Source organism: Manis pentadactyla, chromosome 3, assembly GCF_030020395.1.
Source record: "Manis pentadactyla isolate mManPen7 chromosome 3, mManPen7.hap1, whole genome shotgun sequence".
NCBI lineage: Eukaryota > Metazoa > Chordata > Mammalia > Pholidota > Manidae > Manis > Manis pentadactyla.
Genome location: NC_080021.1, coordinates 105,661,724 through 105,678,434, shown reverse-complemented (window position 1 = coordinate 105,678,434; position 16,711 = coordinate 105,661,724). Strand labels below are relative to the sequence as shown.

General features: G+C 37.2%; 1 protein-coding gene across 1 annotated transcript in view; it reads left to right on the top strand.

The window, feature by feature from the left end:
- Window positions 1-8,337, top strand: part of TMEM236 (transmembrane protein 236) — a 103,247-nt gene extending 94,910 nt beyond the window's left edge. The window contains exon 8 of the mRNA XM_036881176.2: window positions 7,416-8,337. Within this exon, the coding sequence (XP_036737071.2) occupies window positions 7,416-7,999 (584 nt within the window). The 3' untranslated portion in view covers window positions 8,000-8,337. The remainder of the gene's footprint in view (window positions 1-7,415) is intronic.
- The last annotated feature ends 8,374 nt before the right edge of the window (window positions 8,338-16,711 follow it).

Here is a 16,711-nt window from a genome sequence, read left to right as displayed (position 1 = left end):
CAATCTGAGCAGTAGACCCTTTGCAGGACTCCAGAGTCCTTCTTCCTGTTGACTGGGGGGAAGAAGGGTGGGTGTTCGTCCTGTTGACTGGGGGTGGACAGGAGGTTGTTATGAGGCTTGGTTTTTATGCTTTGGCTACTTGCCTTAGTAGAGATTTTTGACAGTGTTATTTGAGTCTGTAAACTAACAGTGGAGGGGAAAATGTTTTTTACAGAAGAATTCTCTTAACATTTTACGTTGTGTGAAATCCAGAAATGATGAATTTATTTGTTGTCAGATTTATGCAATGCCTGACAGGGAACTGAAACTGAACAGGTTTTGAATTTATTGAATAACAGCGCAATGCCTTTCATAAAGAAAGTTGCCAAAACTATCTCACAGCTGGGGCTGTATGCCTATGAGCTCTTCCACAACTGATGATGGGTTGAATATTTGTCTAGAATTCATTATCATTAATAATTATTATTAGCTAGTGAAAACTTGCATAACATTTTGAGCACAAGCGGTAGAATATTGGTCAGTGTTTAAGCAACTGTCTCTTGGGGGACAGAGGTGAAGGCCTGATTTGTAGCAGCATTTGCCACTTTCTCTGGTGTACGTATCTCTACCATAACCATTTACAAGCTGCCAAAGTGATGTCACAAAATACTGATCATGGAATTGGGAAGAGATGTACAATATAGGTTCTTGTTAGCTGGTGCAAGCTGTCTCTGCTGTATCTGTAGGCTGGCATTTTTCTTTGTGATATAAACAGGCAAATAAAAGAATTACACTCATGACCTTGTTCAGGCTCTGTAGTGTGATGGAACTTCTCAAACTTTTTAACCTTCCCCAGTATATGGGATATTGGGTAACAGTCTAACTATAACCAAAATTTAACAAACTGTAATCACTTTTACTATTTACTGAGTTCTGATAGTTTCTATTGTATACTAATTCCTTTAAAATAATAAGTTGTTTAGTGATTGCTACTTTTATTTACTGAATACATATATCGCTATTTCTATGTGTCAAGCACTATTTCAAATGCTTGTATATCTTGACTACTTTTCACCACCCTGTTAGGTAGGTGCTGGGTTTCTTCATTTGTTATTGGGCACTGAGATTACTTGTCTTCCGGACCTCAGATATGCTCCTCAAAGGAAACACACACATAGTTGTATTGCCAATGGGTGTCAGCTCCGGGCAAGTTCACTATGGATTCAATGTGACCAAAGAAATTACAGTAAAATGTTCTTGGGGTGAAAGGGTTATACCCAACTTTATTTCCATGGTGGCAAGTCAGTCACTAAAATTCAGTTCACTCAGAGTGAGTCTGCATGCAGTAAGCCCCTCTCTGCCTCTTTGCCCCTCTGCTCACACAGCCATCCTCTGGGCCTCTGTCCTTTGGTCTTAATGCCTGGAACTGCTGCTCTGGTTTCAGTTGTTGCCATAGCTCCAGTAAGATCCTATTTCCTTCCCATCTAATTTCCTTCCATCTGCTCCTACCTGTATTAAATCAACCCACATCTGGGTCCTCATAGCCTTCATAGTGCCCTTTAAATTCTTCTTGTGAGTGGCAGACCTTGTTTCTTTTCATGTTCTCATTGCTTCAGCATCTCCTAAATCTGCTACTGTATGTGTAACCTCACTTATGGGCTGCCCTAAGTGAGGGGAAAGAATGGCCACTAGAGACCTAGAGGGATGTGGAAGCTGTTTGAAGCATAATATTTCTCATACCTCTAGTGGAAGTTTCTTCATCTGGGCCATGATTCTCTGATGGCATTTCTTATGCCTAGCATCCGTAACACCTGTTGGAGCTCAGCATATGTCTGCCATCTAACAGGAGAGGATGGTAGATCACCCTGATTGGGCCACACAGCAGGAAATTCAGCCATAAGCTAACCAAGGAGGGAGTGATTCCCTGGGGTCTGATGTGCACTTTGTAACCACTGCTTCAAGGTGGGCTGAACTGTCAGGGAAGCCAGCTTTCTCATCTCTGATTCTGACAGAACAATTCCATCCACTCCTAAGTCTCACAGATGCATGAGTCAAGCTGATATTGACACCAAGGGCTTCTGCCTAAACCGAGAGCCCAAATCCACCAGCTCAGCCTGAGTATAGGGGTGGACCATAGAGGGCTCCACGACCTGGGGAGGGGGCTGCTCCACGACCTGGGGAAGGGGCTGCTTCTCTCCTTGGGGAACCCTCAGCTGCTGGGTCTTTATTTTCTTTACAACCACTGGGCGTAGTTTCGATACAGGAGGGGCCAGTGCCTCCGGCACCACGCCTTCATCCTTCTCCAGCTCCTCCATTTCTGGGGCTGATGGCCCCTTTCTCTCCCCTCCCCCAAGTGCCTCCTCTGCTACAACCTTTACCTTTTCTACTGTGCCTCGCAGCAATGCTAGCTCAGTCTTCAGTAGCTCTTACCTTCACCTCAGTGCTTTGCAGTGGGTGTTCTCATGCCACCTCCTCCTCCTGTGCTTCCCTTAGGAGTCCATATATTTCCTTTATGGCCTTTCCCTCCTTCAGAGCACATGGCAGCACTGCTCTCTCATTCTGTAAGGAATCTTTTACCTCATCAATGGCACCTCGCTGCTGGCACTCTCGTGCTGCCTCCTCTCGTATCAATGTCATTTCCTTCTTCAGTGAATCCACAGCAGTTTGCAGCTCATGTTCTTGTGCCACCATTTCTTGGGTCTTTTTCCAGAGCATGTCCTTCTCTTCTGTAGACTTTTTTAATACTGTGAGAAGCAACCAACCCACAGTCACCACTGCTTCACAGGCACTCTCTCTCTCAAAAGACCTACTTACTAGACCAAGGGCCACCCCTACAGCCTCAGGTGTCACCTCCACTTGCCTGCAGTCCTGGGGTGGGGCCCAGCCCTCTAGGAGGCAAGCCACCTCAGACCACAAACCCACTGGGGGACAATCCACTGTCTCTCCATTCATAGGGGCAGCCCGCTGAAGTACCCCTCCCATAGCAGTAGCCTGTCATTTTCCTTGGTCAACAGTGTACCCTGATGACTTTGCCAATTGTCCTGCCAATGGGTTTCAGCTGCAGGCAAGTTCACTATGGATTCAGGGTGACCAAAGGAATGACAGTAGAATGTTCTTGGGGTGAAAGGGTTATACCCAACTTTATTTCCATGGTGGCAGGTCAATCACTAAACTCCCTTTCACTTAGAGAAGTCTGCATGCGGCAAGCTGGTCTCTGCCTCTGGACCTCTCTGCCCGCACAGCCATCCTCTGGGCCCCTCTGCCTGCACAGCCATCCTCTGGGCCCCTCTGCCAGCACAGCCATCCTCTGGGTCTCTCTGTCCACACAGCCATCCTCTGGGCCCCTCTGCAAAGTCGTCCTGCACAGCTGTCCTCTGGGCCTCTGTCCTCAGCACTGCCACCACTCCAGCCTCTGCTCTGCTCTCCTGCAGCCTTGCAGCCCTGCCACTGTGTCACCCAGATCACTGGGTGGAGCTCTTTATATGCAGTCAATAGCAATGTATTGCCCACACGTGTGCAGTGAGCTAGCCAACCAGGGCCAGGTAAGAATCCTGGCCACAGGAACTTTCATTTTATCCACAATAGTACAGTAAATAACAGTGTTTATAATTTGCCCTGGTGTGTATTTTAATATTTTTTCCTCTTATTGCCTAAGAGTATTATGCCTGAAAGTGCTTTGTGTACTTAGCATGTGCTAAAATAATTTTAATAAGACTGTTAAATTTTTCTTTTCCATATTTTTTTCTCAGATTTTGTTATGTCTAAATCATTGCATTTTTTTTCTGTAGAATATTTTCCTTTCAGGAAAAATGAATTTTGGAGACTATTAATCAAGAGTATTCATGCTTTTTCTGAATAACTAATTTATTTTCTTCTGGTTGCTGTGAATTCAGTAACAATCTCATTTTGCATCATTGCCAAACTGGACCCAAGAGCCTCTTTGCTGATGTCTCCATATCCTCCCTGCCCCTTCTGACTTCTTTACTCTTCATCTTTAGTGGCTTTCTATTGACTTTAAAATAAAGTTTAGAATATAAACCTTTATCATGGCCCATAAGGTTCTATATAACCTGACTGTGCCACAGACTGTGTGGTCTAGTGGTTAAAGGTCTGAGGTTCAAGTTCCCATCTCTCTCTTTTCTAACCATGTGATTTTGTAGACAATTATTTATCACCCCATGCCTCAGTTTACTCATCTTTAACATGAGAAGATAATAGTATCTACATCATAAGGCTTTTTTTAAGGATTAAGTGAATTAATGCATAGAAAGGGCTTAGGACAGTGCCTAGTATATAGAAAAAACACTGAATATATTAGATCCTCTCCTCCTCTCTTCCCTCTGCCTTCCAAACCCTCACCAAGCCCTCTTTCCAATACATTGTAGCTGAGGGATCTTTACACATGCAGTTCCTACTACCTGGAAAGTGCCTTTCTCCATTCTTCACTTAATTTACTCCTACTTATTCTTCAGGTCTCTGGTTAACTGTCACTTCTCAGATTAGCCTTCCTGACCCTCTGTCTAATTCAGACCCCCACGATAGTCTCTTCACAGAACTGACTTTCCTTTTAAAGCCCTGCCACAGTTGATTCTTTTCTGTTTATTGATGTGATTGCAGGTGGGGACTGTTTCCAGATTATTTGTTACACCATACTCAATGCCCAGCTTGACCTTGGTACAGCACTCTAAATTTTGTCTGCTCAAAACAGATGGCTGGGAACCTAAATAGTGCATTTTTAGTATTGACTTCATTCCTCTCTTGTTTTTAGGTGCTTTTCCTCGTGATTCTTCTCTCGTTACTTAACTTCTGTGGCTTTCCTATTCTATTTGCAAGAGGAATACATACTCCAGAAAATTCCTCAGTCCTGATTTGTTAGGTTGTCCTTAGTTTTCCCTATCTAAAATTTGGGGGGATCAAGTTAGAAATACATCAATATAAAGTGAAATGAATATGAGTTACCAACTTAAACATTTATCTGCGATCAAAATGACATTTCCTTAATTAGTTAGCTTGCTTGCACAGTGAAAATAAGTTGTTTTGGCAACTGGAATCAGATGTGGAAAACTACACAGATTGGCTGCTATTTTTAATTTTTACAGTGCAATGTTAACCTCTCAGGAAGTGAGATCTCTTTCTTCATGCTTATACCTTTTCTGTGGATTTTACACAAATAAATATTGTGTTAAACAAATAGAACACTAGCAACTAACAGCAATAAAAAGAACTCCACCTGCAAGTGGAAAGTTAAAAAATAATAATTTGGAGGGAAACTAATCTTATAGCCAAAGTGAATGGTATTGAATACATGAAAGTTATACAGCTCAGGGATAAATTTGCTGGTCCATTCTAATGAGCAAATGATTTCTTGACTTGTCTAACTCTACTTTGTCCTCTGAAAGGCCAGTAGTACCCCTAAATGTAAAGTAGTCCTTATTGAGCTGTGGCAACATAGGAAGCTCCCACTCTGGGTTCACCAAATACACAAGGATTGGAGCCTTAGTATTTTATTAGAAATGAACTCTAGCCAAGAAATTCATAATTCATCCCATAGCTTTTATCCACGGATATTATGATTCTTACTGACTAAAATGTTAATGTGTCATTTCTTAGACTGCCACTGAAACAATGCTGAATTTGCAATAGACTTCAAATCCCAAATTATACACTGTGTTTTTCATGTTGACAAAGGAATTTGGATTTAATTCAAACAGCTTTATCTACTAAAAGAGGTGAAGGAGAGTCCTCTAGGATATGCTATACACTAAGAAACATATTTTCTATATTGATTTTTTTTTTAAATGAGAGACATAATTGATGCCCGTGAGCATCTGAATTTAAAAAGAGATGTTTTATGAATATTAAAATTGTAGTAATTAGTATGTAATTTTCTCTCTTACTTGAGTATTATTTATTAAAATAGTACTCTTTCAGGCCACTGTGACATCTAAGGTTGGTAAAGAAGTTTCTAAGGATTATGGGTCCTACCATTTATTTGTGAATGATTCACACTGAAAGTAATATTTCATCAAGAATTTAGATTATCTTTTTAGTTTATAAATATATTCAGTTCACACTTAAAATTTTAAAATAGTTAATTGTATAAAAGGGAAACCAAGGTTTGTCCTTTAAACATCACCTGTTTATGGTAATCAAACATTTTATTAGTCATTAATCAAAATAACATTTATTTTTAAATGTTTTCACTTCAGCTCAGTACTGTTCAACAAATTTTTATTGACTTTGTGTCTTTAACCTTTAGAGCTATTTAGTTTCATAGCTTCCTTTAAATTTTGTCTTATCAAGCAATATGGTAGCTCCACATGTTCCCTAGGTAAACTTTGTCAAGACCTAATAAATTCTTAGCAACAGCAATGGTGCTTAAACAGATCAGTGTTTGAAAAATAATGTGTTGTACCTTTCATGTAGAGAAACCATACCAGTCAACACTGCTAGTAAGTCTTGAGATCTGAGGATCCCTTCATATTCCCCCATATTCATATTCAACTCCACATGTACACAAAGCTCTCTCAGTCTTTCTCTCTCCTTCCATTTCCATCTTCCTCTTCCTCCCTCTCTTTGACACACACACACACACACACACACACACACACACACACACACACACACACACACACACACACAGTGTGCCATTGGTGAGAGAATGCTTCAGGCATTCAGATGACAGGCATATTGACCAGGCATAGCCTACCAGCCCCAAACAAGATGCTTTAGTCTAACCAGTCACACTGACTAGTTCAGACACTTTGGGACAAGAACAGCTTAAAAATCCTAGATTCAGAGTGTCACCCTTCACTAAGACTCTCTCATTGTCAAATAGACTCCCTTCTGAGCACCAACCTCTAAATCTGGAGATCTGGGTTGTAGTGATTTGACCATTGAACTTTTAAATTCAGTTAGTTTTATGACATTTATATGTTTTACAATCAGCACATGATATATTGCCTCTAAGACAGGTAACAGCAGCCATAAAGTTAAGATATTGTCAATTGAGGTCAAGTAAATCTGGGTGTGAATTCCAACTGTGCTGATTATGAACTGTGTATTCGAATTTGGGTGTCATTTTACATCTTGGGCCCAGTTTCCATATTTATAAAATGGGATAGTGGTCCCTCTCTCTCAACTTTTTTCTGAGTATTAAATGAGATAATGTGTGACAGTGCTTGACTCAGTAACCAATAATGGCTAGTGCTATGAAACGGTCAAAATGACAGGATCCACATCCAAGAAAACAAAATAACATGAAGAGCCTTCTTTACCTCTGTATGTTTTTTCTCTTTGCAACCCATTGTTGTCTTAAAGTTCCATGAGTAAAGCAGACCTCAAATAAGAACACTTACAATTTTATTTTTTTAATTTAAATAAAAATTTAAAGTTTAAATTTGAAAATTAAAAAAATTTAAATCAATTTATCACAGGTAATGAAGACAAGCACATGCATGCAACCACTTTGCAACAAGTAAAAACTGTGATGGACCAAGTGAGGCAAAAGGAAGAAAACCCTGAGCTTCCCCAGCCAGCCAGGATGACCCAGGCATCGCTGCCACCAAGAGCCACCACACAGAGCTGGGCTCCTGCTCTGGCGGGACCTCAGGAGCCCTCCTTTCACTCAGCAGTGCTGAGTACAATGTCGCAGCAGGACCATCGTGCTGAGATCTTCCTGTGGAGCTTTCTGCTGTGGTCCGACACCATAGAAATGGTGCGTGTGGCTGGCCACCCGGCGGTGTATAAGTCGGGCTGGGTATACCCAGTCTACATGTTCAGTTTTATTTCTTTCCTTCGAATTATATTCACTCCCCAGAACCCTCTCCTCAATTCCCTGGGCATCCTGCTCCAGGATTTACCCTTTATATTTGTTAGACTTAGTTTAATCATTTCCTTGGGAACTATCACACCCACACTGGGCCTTTGTAAAAATGTACTAGTGACTCTCTCTTACGTTTACTTCAATTACTTAACCAAATTCAGAGTTTTCTCTACCTTTGAAATGTCTTCATTTTAAAAAGAAAATGTAATATATTCAAATCTCTTTATTATGCATGTAATCTTTTTTTCAGGGGCATAAGTTTTTGTACTGCATAAAACAATGAAGAATAGCTTGTACAGCATGAACTATTTTTAATAATAACAAAGTTAATACTTTAATAGTTTAACTGAAGCATGTAAGTTTATTTTTAATGTATGTAAGTGATGCTAAATATAAGCAAAATTATATTCTTATAAGTTGGTGTAAGTCCGGGGAAAGGAAATCCTGGGGCAAAATACCCCTAAAAACCAAAATCAGTCAAAGGGAGAAATAAAGTTTAAAACCCTTTTATTGCTCACAAACTGCAGTCCCAGGCTGTCTTCTCTGCTCAAGCAGCAACCACACCGGCCCGCCCCCTCGCCTCTCAGGTACAGATAAGCCCTCTGTTGCCCAGGTAATCACCCATTGATATGGAGATGAACTTCTCTACCCCTGAGGAAAGATGCAAATGCACTAAAGCCATACTTCTTTCCACTTCTGAACGCCTATTGATATGCAGATATACTAAAGCCAGGCAAGATATTCTGGAAATATTACAATTTTACCCACAGTTGGTTTCCCAAAATCCGTAGAAAATGTTAGTGGTTAATTTTAGTTAGCTACATATAATGCAGTTTTTCTCAAAACGCTCTTCAATGAAGCCTTTAAAAAAATTAGAACATGTTTTCCCAAGAAGTTAGACCAAGGAGAATGAGATTCTGTCATTTATATAAAGAGAATTACAAGAATTTATTAGTTAAAATTAATTTTTAGGAAACATATCAAGTTATTGAATAACTTTTAGATTATGCTTTAAAATTTTTTGATTTGTAGTTTTAGGGTCTCCTTCAAACATGGAATTATATTCTTTATTCTACTGTGTCAAGGGACATTTGTGTAACTGGTTGATTTCAGCCTAAAAAGCAATTTTGTTTAACAGCTATTTGGGCTCAGTTTAGGGCTTAGCTCTTTTGCTAGTACTGAGCTAACATAAATATTGTTTAATATAATGAAGTCCAGGTACATTAGATAATAATAAATAAAGTTTATCTACAAGTTTTATGATAAGAAGGCATAAATTGAAGATGTAGATTTCAAAGTAAAATATTTATGGAATCTGATATTTATTTGTGGAATTTGATACTATCATAAAAATAATCACACATAAGCCCTGTTTAAAAATAGTAGTTCAACTTCCAAATACAATAGCTAACACATTAGTGTGGTATATGATAATATATTATGAATATCTTGATGTTAAATATTTAGGTACATACTGTAAGATAAATTCTAACCGAAATAAGCAGGCGACGACGAGACGCAGCAAAGAGCCAGGCAGTTATGTGAGCGCAATCCCCGGCGAGGGTCACCAGTCTGAAACACAGCCGGGGAGTTTTTAAAGAAAGTAGGGGGAGGCAGAGCTCAGATTTACAGCTGCGCGAGGATTGGCTAGCCTAAGGCACATTTTTTCAGGTTGGGAGGGGGCAGCAGCCGGGGACTTTGGCACGTCATCAGTGTCTGAAGTGCTCACCCCTCCCTCCGGTGCCTCCAACCTTACACATAGTTATGTAATTTGCCTTCACTATATTGGGGCACTCTCAGGTATTCGTGGTAGGGGCTCTCCATTTTGTATGAATTTTCAAATGCTAGAAAGATTTGTGAGAGGCTTATGTGTGCAAAGTAACATTTCACATTGCCAGTCTCTGCAAACATCTGTGGTATCAAATACCTTACGAGTGAACGGATAACTGGACTTGCCTGCCACCCCTACTCTCCATGAAATTCCCATCTCACTCCACCCCTGCCCCTGCTATATGGTTTTTTCACACACTGCAAGAGAACTTCTGTCCACAGTTGTTAAAAGTTTAGCTTCTGGCCTCTTTATATGACTTGGGGCAAGTTTCTCTGACCTCTGTAGGCCCTAGTTTACACATCTAAAAGATCAGCATAATAGGACTTTAGTAGGGTTAAATGGTTCTTTTGTAGATTTTAAGAGGATTAGAGTAGGGAATAGTCTCATCACAGTGGCTAATAATAACAACTTGATAAACGCTAAGTATTTTAATTGTACCAAATCCCCAGGAAACAAGTGGTAAATGCACTGTTTTAATTTTCCTTTTTTATTTTTTTCTGTGTCCCTGATTACCCTCTGGGAATAAAAATTAAAACCATACATTTGTGAAAGATAATATGCAAGATCTTAAGGTTACCTCAGACTATAATCTTTCACCTAGTAGTATTAGGTTCAAAAGTGAGCAATCTACTGAATATACAGATTAAAGCTGATGTGAATGAATATTCATTCCTCAGGCATGTATGTTAGTGTACCTCCTGTGAGTTCTCATACAACCCTAATTATAGTACTTGTTTACTACTTTCATTATGTATTTACTTTTCTGAGCTTTCCATTAATCTTTAAATTCCTTAAAGGAAGCCTGAGAGTATCTTACTAAACTATGCATCTTTATCTTCATCTGTCAATCCAACAGAAATTTATAATATTAGAGCTCTAAAAAAGTTACAGTATAAATATCATTCAAATTTTGCCATAATAATCCTTTTTATTAAGAAAAACCTAAAACCAAGTAGGTGATCTGTAATATTGCTAAATATAAAAATATTTTATATACACTTGTATGCCTAAACATACAAATATTTTATATACACTTGTATTTTGTCTTTATATTGTAAATTTATAGCATGAACAGTGCCCAGATAAACTGTAAAGTATTACATATTTGACTAAAGAATGCATTTTGTATCTTATATTTGAATATGGATGTACCTGATATTTTGAGAAATCACAACACTATACAAATAATGAAGGCATGTACAAAAATTACATCTAGGAGGAATATTATTGATATCTAAATTTAATTTGATTTCATATTTTAAGAGTATACTCAAATTTATAAAATGTTAGTCTATGGTAGTTTTTTTATTTTAATGTATTTCAATATTTATTATTTTTATTTTTTAATAGAAGTATATTTGACATATAATATTATATTAGTTTCAGGTGTAAAACATGGTGATTTGAAATTTATATATATTACAAAATGATCACCATAAGTCTAGTCACCGTTTGTCATCATACATAGTTATTACATTATTAACTATACTCCCTATGCTGTGCTTTACATTTTTGTGTCTTGTTTTAAAACTGCGTTTGTTTTTCCTGATTGCCTTCACCTATTTTGTCCATCACCCTCTCCCTTCCTCTGACAACCACCAGTTCTCTGTTTCTGTTCTGTTTTTAGATTCCATGTAGAAGTGAAATCGTGCAGTATTTGTTTTTCTCTGAATCATTTTACTTAGAATTATACTCTCAAGTTCCATCCTTGTTAACAATGGCAAGATACCATTCTTTTTTATGGCTAGTGATATTCTTTGTGTATGTATATGGCACATCTTTATCCATTCATCCAAGGGCACTTAATGTTGCTTCCATATCTTGGCTATTATAGAGATAATGCTGCAATAAACAGAGGGATGCATATATTTTTTTTGAATTAGTGTTTCCATTTTTTTGGATAAATATCCAGAAGCGGAATTCCTTGATCATGTGGTAGTTATATATATATACATTTCTTTTAGGAACCTCCATACTGTATTCCATAGTGGCTGCACCAATTTACATTCCCATCAACAGTGCATGAGGGTTCCCTTTTCTGCATATCCTTGCCAACACTTACTTCTTGTCTTTTTGGTAGTAGCCATCCTGACAAGAGTGAGATGACATTTCACTGTGATTTTGATTTGTATTTCCTTGATGATTAGTGATACTGAGCTTCTTTTCACTTGTCTTTTGGCTGTCTGGACATCTTTTTTGAAAATGTCTATTCAGTTCCTCTGACCATTTGTATACCACATTTTTATTTGTTGAGTTATATGAGTTCTTTTTATATTTTGGATATTAACCCCTTATTAGGTATTATGGATATTAACCCCTTATTAGATATGATTTGCCCATTCAGTAGGTTGTCTTTTCATTTTGTTGATTATTTCCTTCACTGTGCAAAAGGTTTTTAGTCTGATGTAATCTCAGTTGTTTATTTTTGCTTTTGTTTCCCATTCATGAGAACACAGGTCAAAAAAAATATTTCTGAGACTTAGAATGTCTGAGAGTTTACTGCCTATGTTTTCTTTCAGAAGTTTTATAGTTTCAGTCTTACAGTGAGATTTTAGTACATTTTGAGTTTATTTTTGTGTATGGTATAAGAAAGTGGCCCAATTTCATCTGCATGTAGCTGTCCAGTTTTCTCATCTTTTCCTAAAAAGATAGGCTTGCTCAAACAAAATAAATGTCAGAATTAATCACCTGTTTTAACTGTTAGAAATGATAGGATAGGTTACTAAAGAATTTGTTGAGCTAATTTTTTTGGAACTATTTCAGAGGAAAAGAGTCACTGGGATCATCTTATATGGATTTGAGTGGGTGTGAGGTACATGATGCTTGAGAAAGAAAAAGTCTAGATGGGAATGAAATAGTTGAGCAATTGTCTTGCCAATTAAAAAAAAAAGGATTTCCTTTATGTCATATAAACTTATTTAACTAAAGGAAGTACTACTTAAAAACAACCATCATCAACAGCTAAACAAAAACCAGAACCAAACTTAGTAGAAAGATATAAAAAGGATGTTATAGGAGATGGATTTTATTTTAATGTGATAAAATATGCATACATAAAATTTAGCATTTTAACCATTTGTACATGTACAATTCAGTGGCCTTAAATATATTCACAGTGTTGTGTAATGTCGCCATTATCTTCACAACTTTTCATCATTCCGAACAGAAATTCATTGAACAATTACTATCATTCTCTCTTCCCCTGCCAGTCCCTCTATACTTTCTGTTTCTGTAAATTTGTCTATTCCAAATATATAAATGGAATCATACGGTATTTTTACTTTTGAGTCTTGATTATTTCACTTAGCATAATGCTGTTTTGAAGGTTGTACATGTAGCAGGTATCAGAATTCCTTTTTATGGCTGAATAATATTCCTATGTATATATACCATATTTTTTTATTGTGCATCAGCTGATGGACACTTGGGGGTGTTTCTTTCTTTTGGCTACTATGGATAATGCTGCTATGAACATTGGTGTACAAATATATGTTGGAGTCTGTTTTAATTCTTCTGGATATGTACCTTGAAGCAGAATTGCTGGATCATATGGCAATTCTCTGTTTAACTTTCTGAGAAATGACCAAACTGTTTTCCACAATGTCTGTGCCATTTTATATTCCCATCAGGAATGCATACCTGCTCCAGTTTCTCCATATCCTCACCAACCCGTGTTATTTTCTGGTTTTATTTTTAATAGTAGCCATCCTGATGGATTTGAAGTGATATTCCATTATGTTTTCATTTGCACTCTCCTAATCACAAATGATGTTGAGCATCTTTTCATGTGCTTATTGGTTATTTGTATATCTCTGATAAAATGTCTGCTCAAGTTTATTGACCATTTTAAAGTAGATTGTTTTGTTGTTGCTGTTGAATTATCATTCTTTATATATTATGGATAGTAATTCCTTATCAGATATATAATTTGCAAATATTTTCTCCCTTTCTGTGGGTCGCCTTTTCACTCTTTTTTTAAAAAATTGAAATACAGATGACATACAATATTATATTTCTGCTATCCAACATAGTGATTTGACTGTTATATATATTATGAAATGCTCACCACGATAAGTGTGCATGCCATATCACCATACAAAGTCATTACAAAACTATTGACTAAATTCCTCATACTGTACCTTTTATCCCTGTGACTTATTTAATCCATAAGTGGAAGTTTGTACCTCTTAATCCCCTTCATCTATTTTGCTCATCTCGCTCTCCCTTCCCCTCTAGCAACCACCAGCTGGTTATTGTATATATGAGTCTGTTATATCTCTCCTATGCTAATACCACACTATTTTGATATTGTAGTTTTGTAGTGAGTTTTGAAACTAGGAAAAATGATTTGAATCCTCCAACTTTGTTCTTTTTCAAGGTTGTTTTGGCTGTGTGGGATTTCTTGCAATTGCATATGAATGTTAGGATGGCTGTTTCTGTTTCTGCAAAAAATGTCATTGGGATTTGGATAGTGATTGCATTGAATATATAGATCTCTTTAGGTATAGTATTGTCATTTTGACAATATTAAGTCTTCCATTCTATGAACACAGGTTATCTTCCCATTTTTTAAAGTATTCTTTAATTTATTTAGCAGTTTTATAGTTTTCATTGTATAAGTCTTCTACCCCCTTGATTAAATTTATTCCTAAGTATTTTATTCTCTTGATGATATTTTAAATGGAATTGATTTCTTAAATTCCTTTTCATATTTTTCATTAATAGTATATAGAAACAACTGGTCTTTGTATTTTGTTTTTGTATCCTTCAACTTTGTTGCATTTGTTTTTTAGCTATAACAGTTGTGTGTGTGTGTGTGTGTGTGCATGTATGTTTCAGGGTTTTCCATGTACAAACTAATGCCATCTGTGAAGAGATAATTTTCCTTTTTCTTTTCCAAATTATACTTACATTTTTTCTTGCCTTATTGCTCTGGCTAGAACCTCCAGTACTATGTTCTGAATAGGAGTGGTGAAAGCAATTAAAATCAACTATAAGCCTTCAGAGCACACAACCCTGATATTTGGGGGACAAAGTCCTTATTGTCCCCCCTGGCTCCAGCAATCTACACCAGAAACTCAGTCTACCACTCTGCTCCTGCTGCCTGCCTCAAAGATGGGAGATGGAGGATGGTAGCCACTACTATAGGGAAAGGTTGAAAGAAATCCACCAAAATTTACCAGCCTCTCCATCAAGCTCTCCACTGGATGTTCCAAGTTTTCTATTAGAGTCCAGTTCCAAAATAATTACTTCAAATAATTCCTGCCAGTTGAATTGTTGGTTAGGTGGAATGATGGATTTCTAGAGCTTCCTATTACACCATCTTCTATGATATCACTGCCCCAAAGATAGACTTCTCTTTCTGTCATCTCTTTTAGCCTGATAAATCTTTGTTTCAATAAGGTCAAAGTCCTGGAGTAACTTCTTTGTGGGATAGTTGGCTTCATTTGTTTCAAAGTCACATATTTTACCACTGATTCTGGTTGGCTATATGTGTAACTAAAACAAAACAAAACAAACCCAAATGTGAATGTAGAGAGAATTCAATTAAATTTTTTTGCTTCTGAAATTGATATAAATCTACATTAGGCTGAACTTACTGAATTTTTATAAATTACTTACATTTAAAAGAGTTTTTTCATGATAAATCAATGAAGCAATGTCATAGAAAGAAACATTTTGTTTCATCTGTTCTGTTTTATAACCAACTTGTTTTTTTTCAAGAATTGGCTAAATGAAGAAGAAACATTTGCTCTGTATCCTACATTTTCACCATCTTTTTCTTCCTGTCAGAATAATCTTAAATTTAGAATGTTAAAGAACAATCAAGCATTAAATAATGTATGGCATCAACTAAATAAAACACCATGTATTTACTATCAAAAATAATCACTATGGAAATGTAAAAAAAAAAAATAAGAGAAAATCACAAGTGAAACAGTGAAAAAACCTTATAAAATATGTATTCTATGATTACAACTGTATATATGTATATATATGAAACTTGACTAAATAAAAAATAAAAAGTTAAAAAAAACAATAAGAGAAGCATATCATGTTTCTTATTTAGAAGTGTATAACTTTATCATAAAGATGGCGAATCTTGGAACTTTACACTTGAAGATAAACTATTCAAAAAATACCAGTATTTCCAGTAGCTTCTTTTTGAATTGCTAACATTTACCACATTCCGCTTGTGGGTTGGCTTTCCAGTTACTTACATCTGCTTCAAAATGTTCTTAATTCATGTTTTACTATTGAAAAATAACAAAACAGATGTTTATTATTAATAATAATATTAATAAGGTTAATATTAATATTGTGCTTAATGAAAGATATGTTACCATTTTTTTTAAAGAAAGGATTAAACCCATCCTATAATGACAACTTTCTGACTCAACGAGCAGATTTTCTCCTAGCAAGGGGACCCTTCCAAACCTGAAGAAGATTGAAACTGGGTAGCAAGGCTTTAATGCAAATGCTTTGCCACTGTTTTCTCTGGCTTTCCAGAGGACTTTCTAGGAATGACTTCTAGAACTTTCTCCCTCCTGGCCTTACTGAGATTCCCTTTTAAGTTTAACCTGTCTTTTGCATTTCTTCTGGCTAAAGGAACAAAGCTCCATGTGAAGTGTTTCTTTTTAATCTTTGTAAGAGAAAAAAAAAAGAACCTTTAAGCACTGATAGGAAGAGTGAGGGGACCCATTTCAGCCCTTAGGAAAACGTTTCCACCATAAAACTGTCCTTTTTAGTGCCTGCCATTTCTGTCACTTTAGAATGGAGGTTGTCTGCTGAAGGACCATTGATCCATTCACTTCCCAGAGAACTTCAGTTTTCCATCCCAGGATGGCCTGCAGCTTGCTCTCCACACAGCCCCATCGGAGGCCTGAGGTCCAATACTGTTTCACTTCTTCCCTCGCAGCAGGCCAGCCCGCACTGCTCATTTCCCACCATCACCCTCCCACCTCCCCCTCTTCCTCACCTCTCTCCCGCACATGTCCTTCTATCCCCTTCCTCTGTGTCTGCGCTTCTCAGAAGTTAGCTTACAAAGCAGAGTTGTGACTTTGAATTCCTGTTTT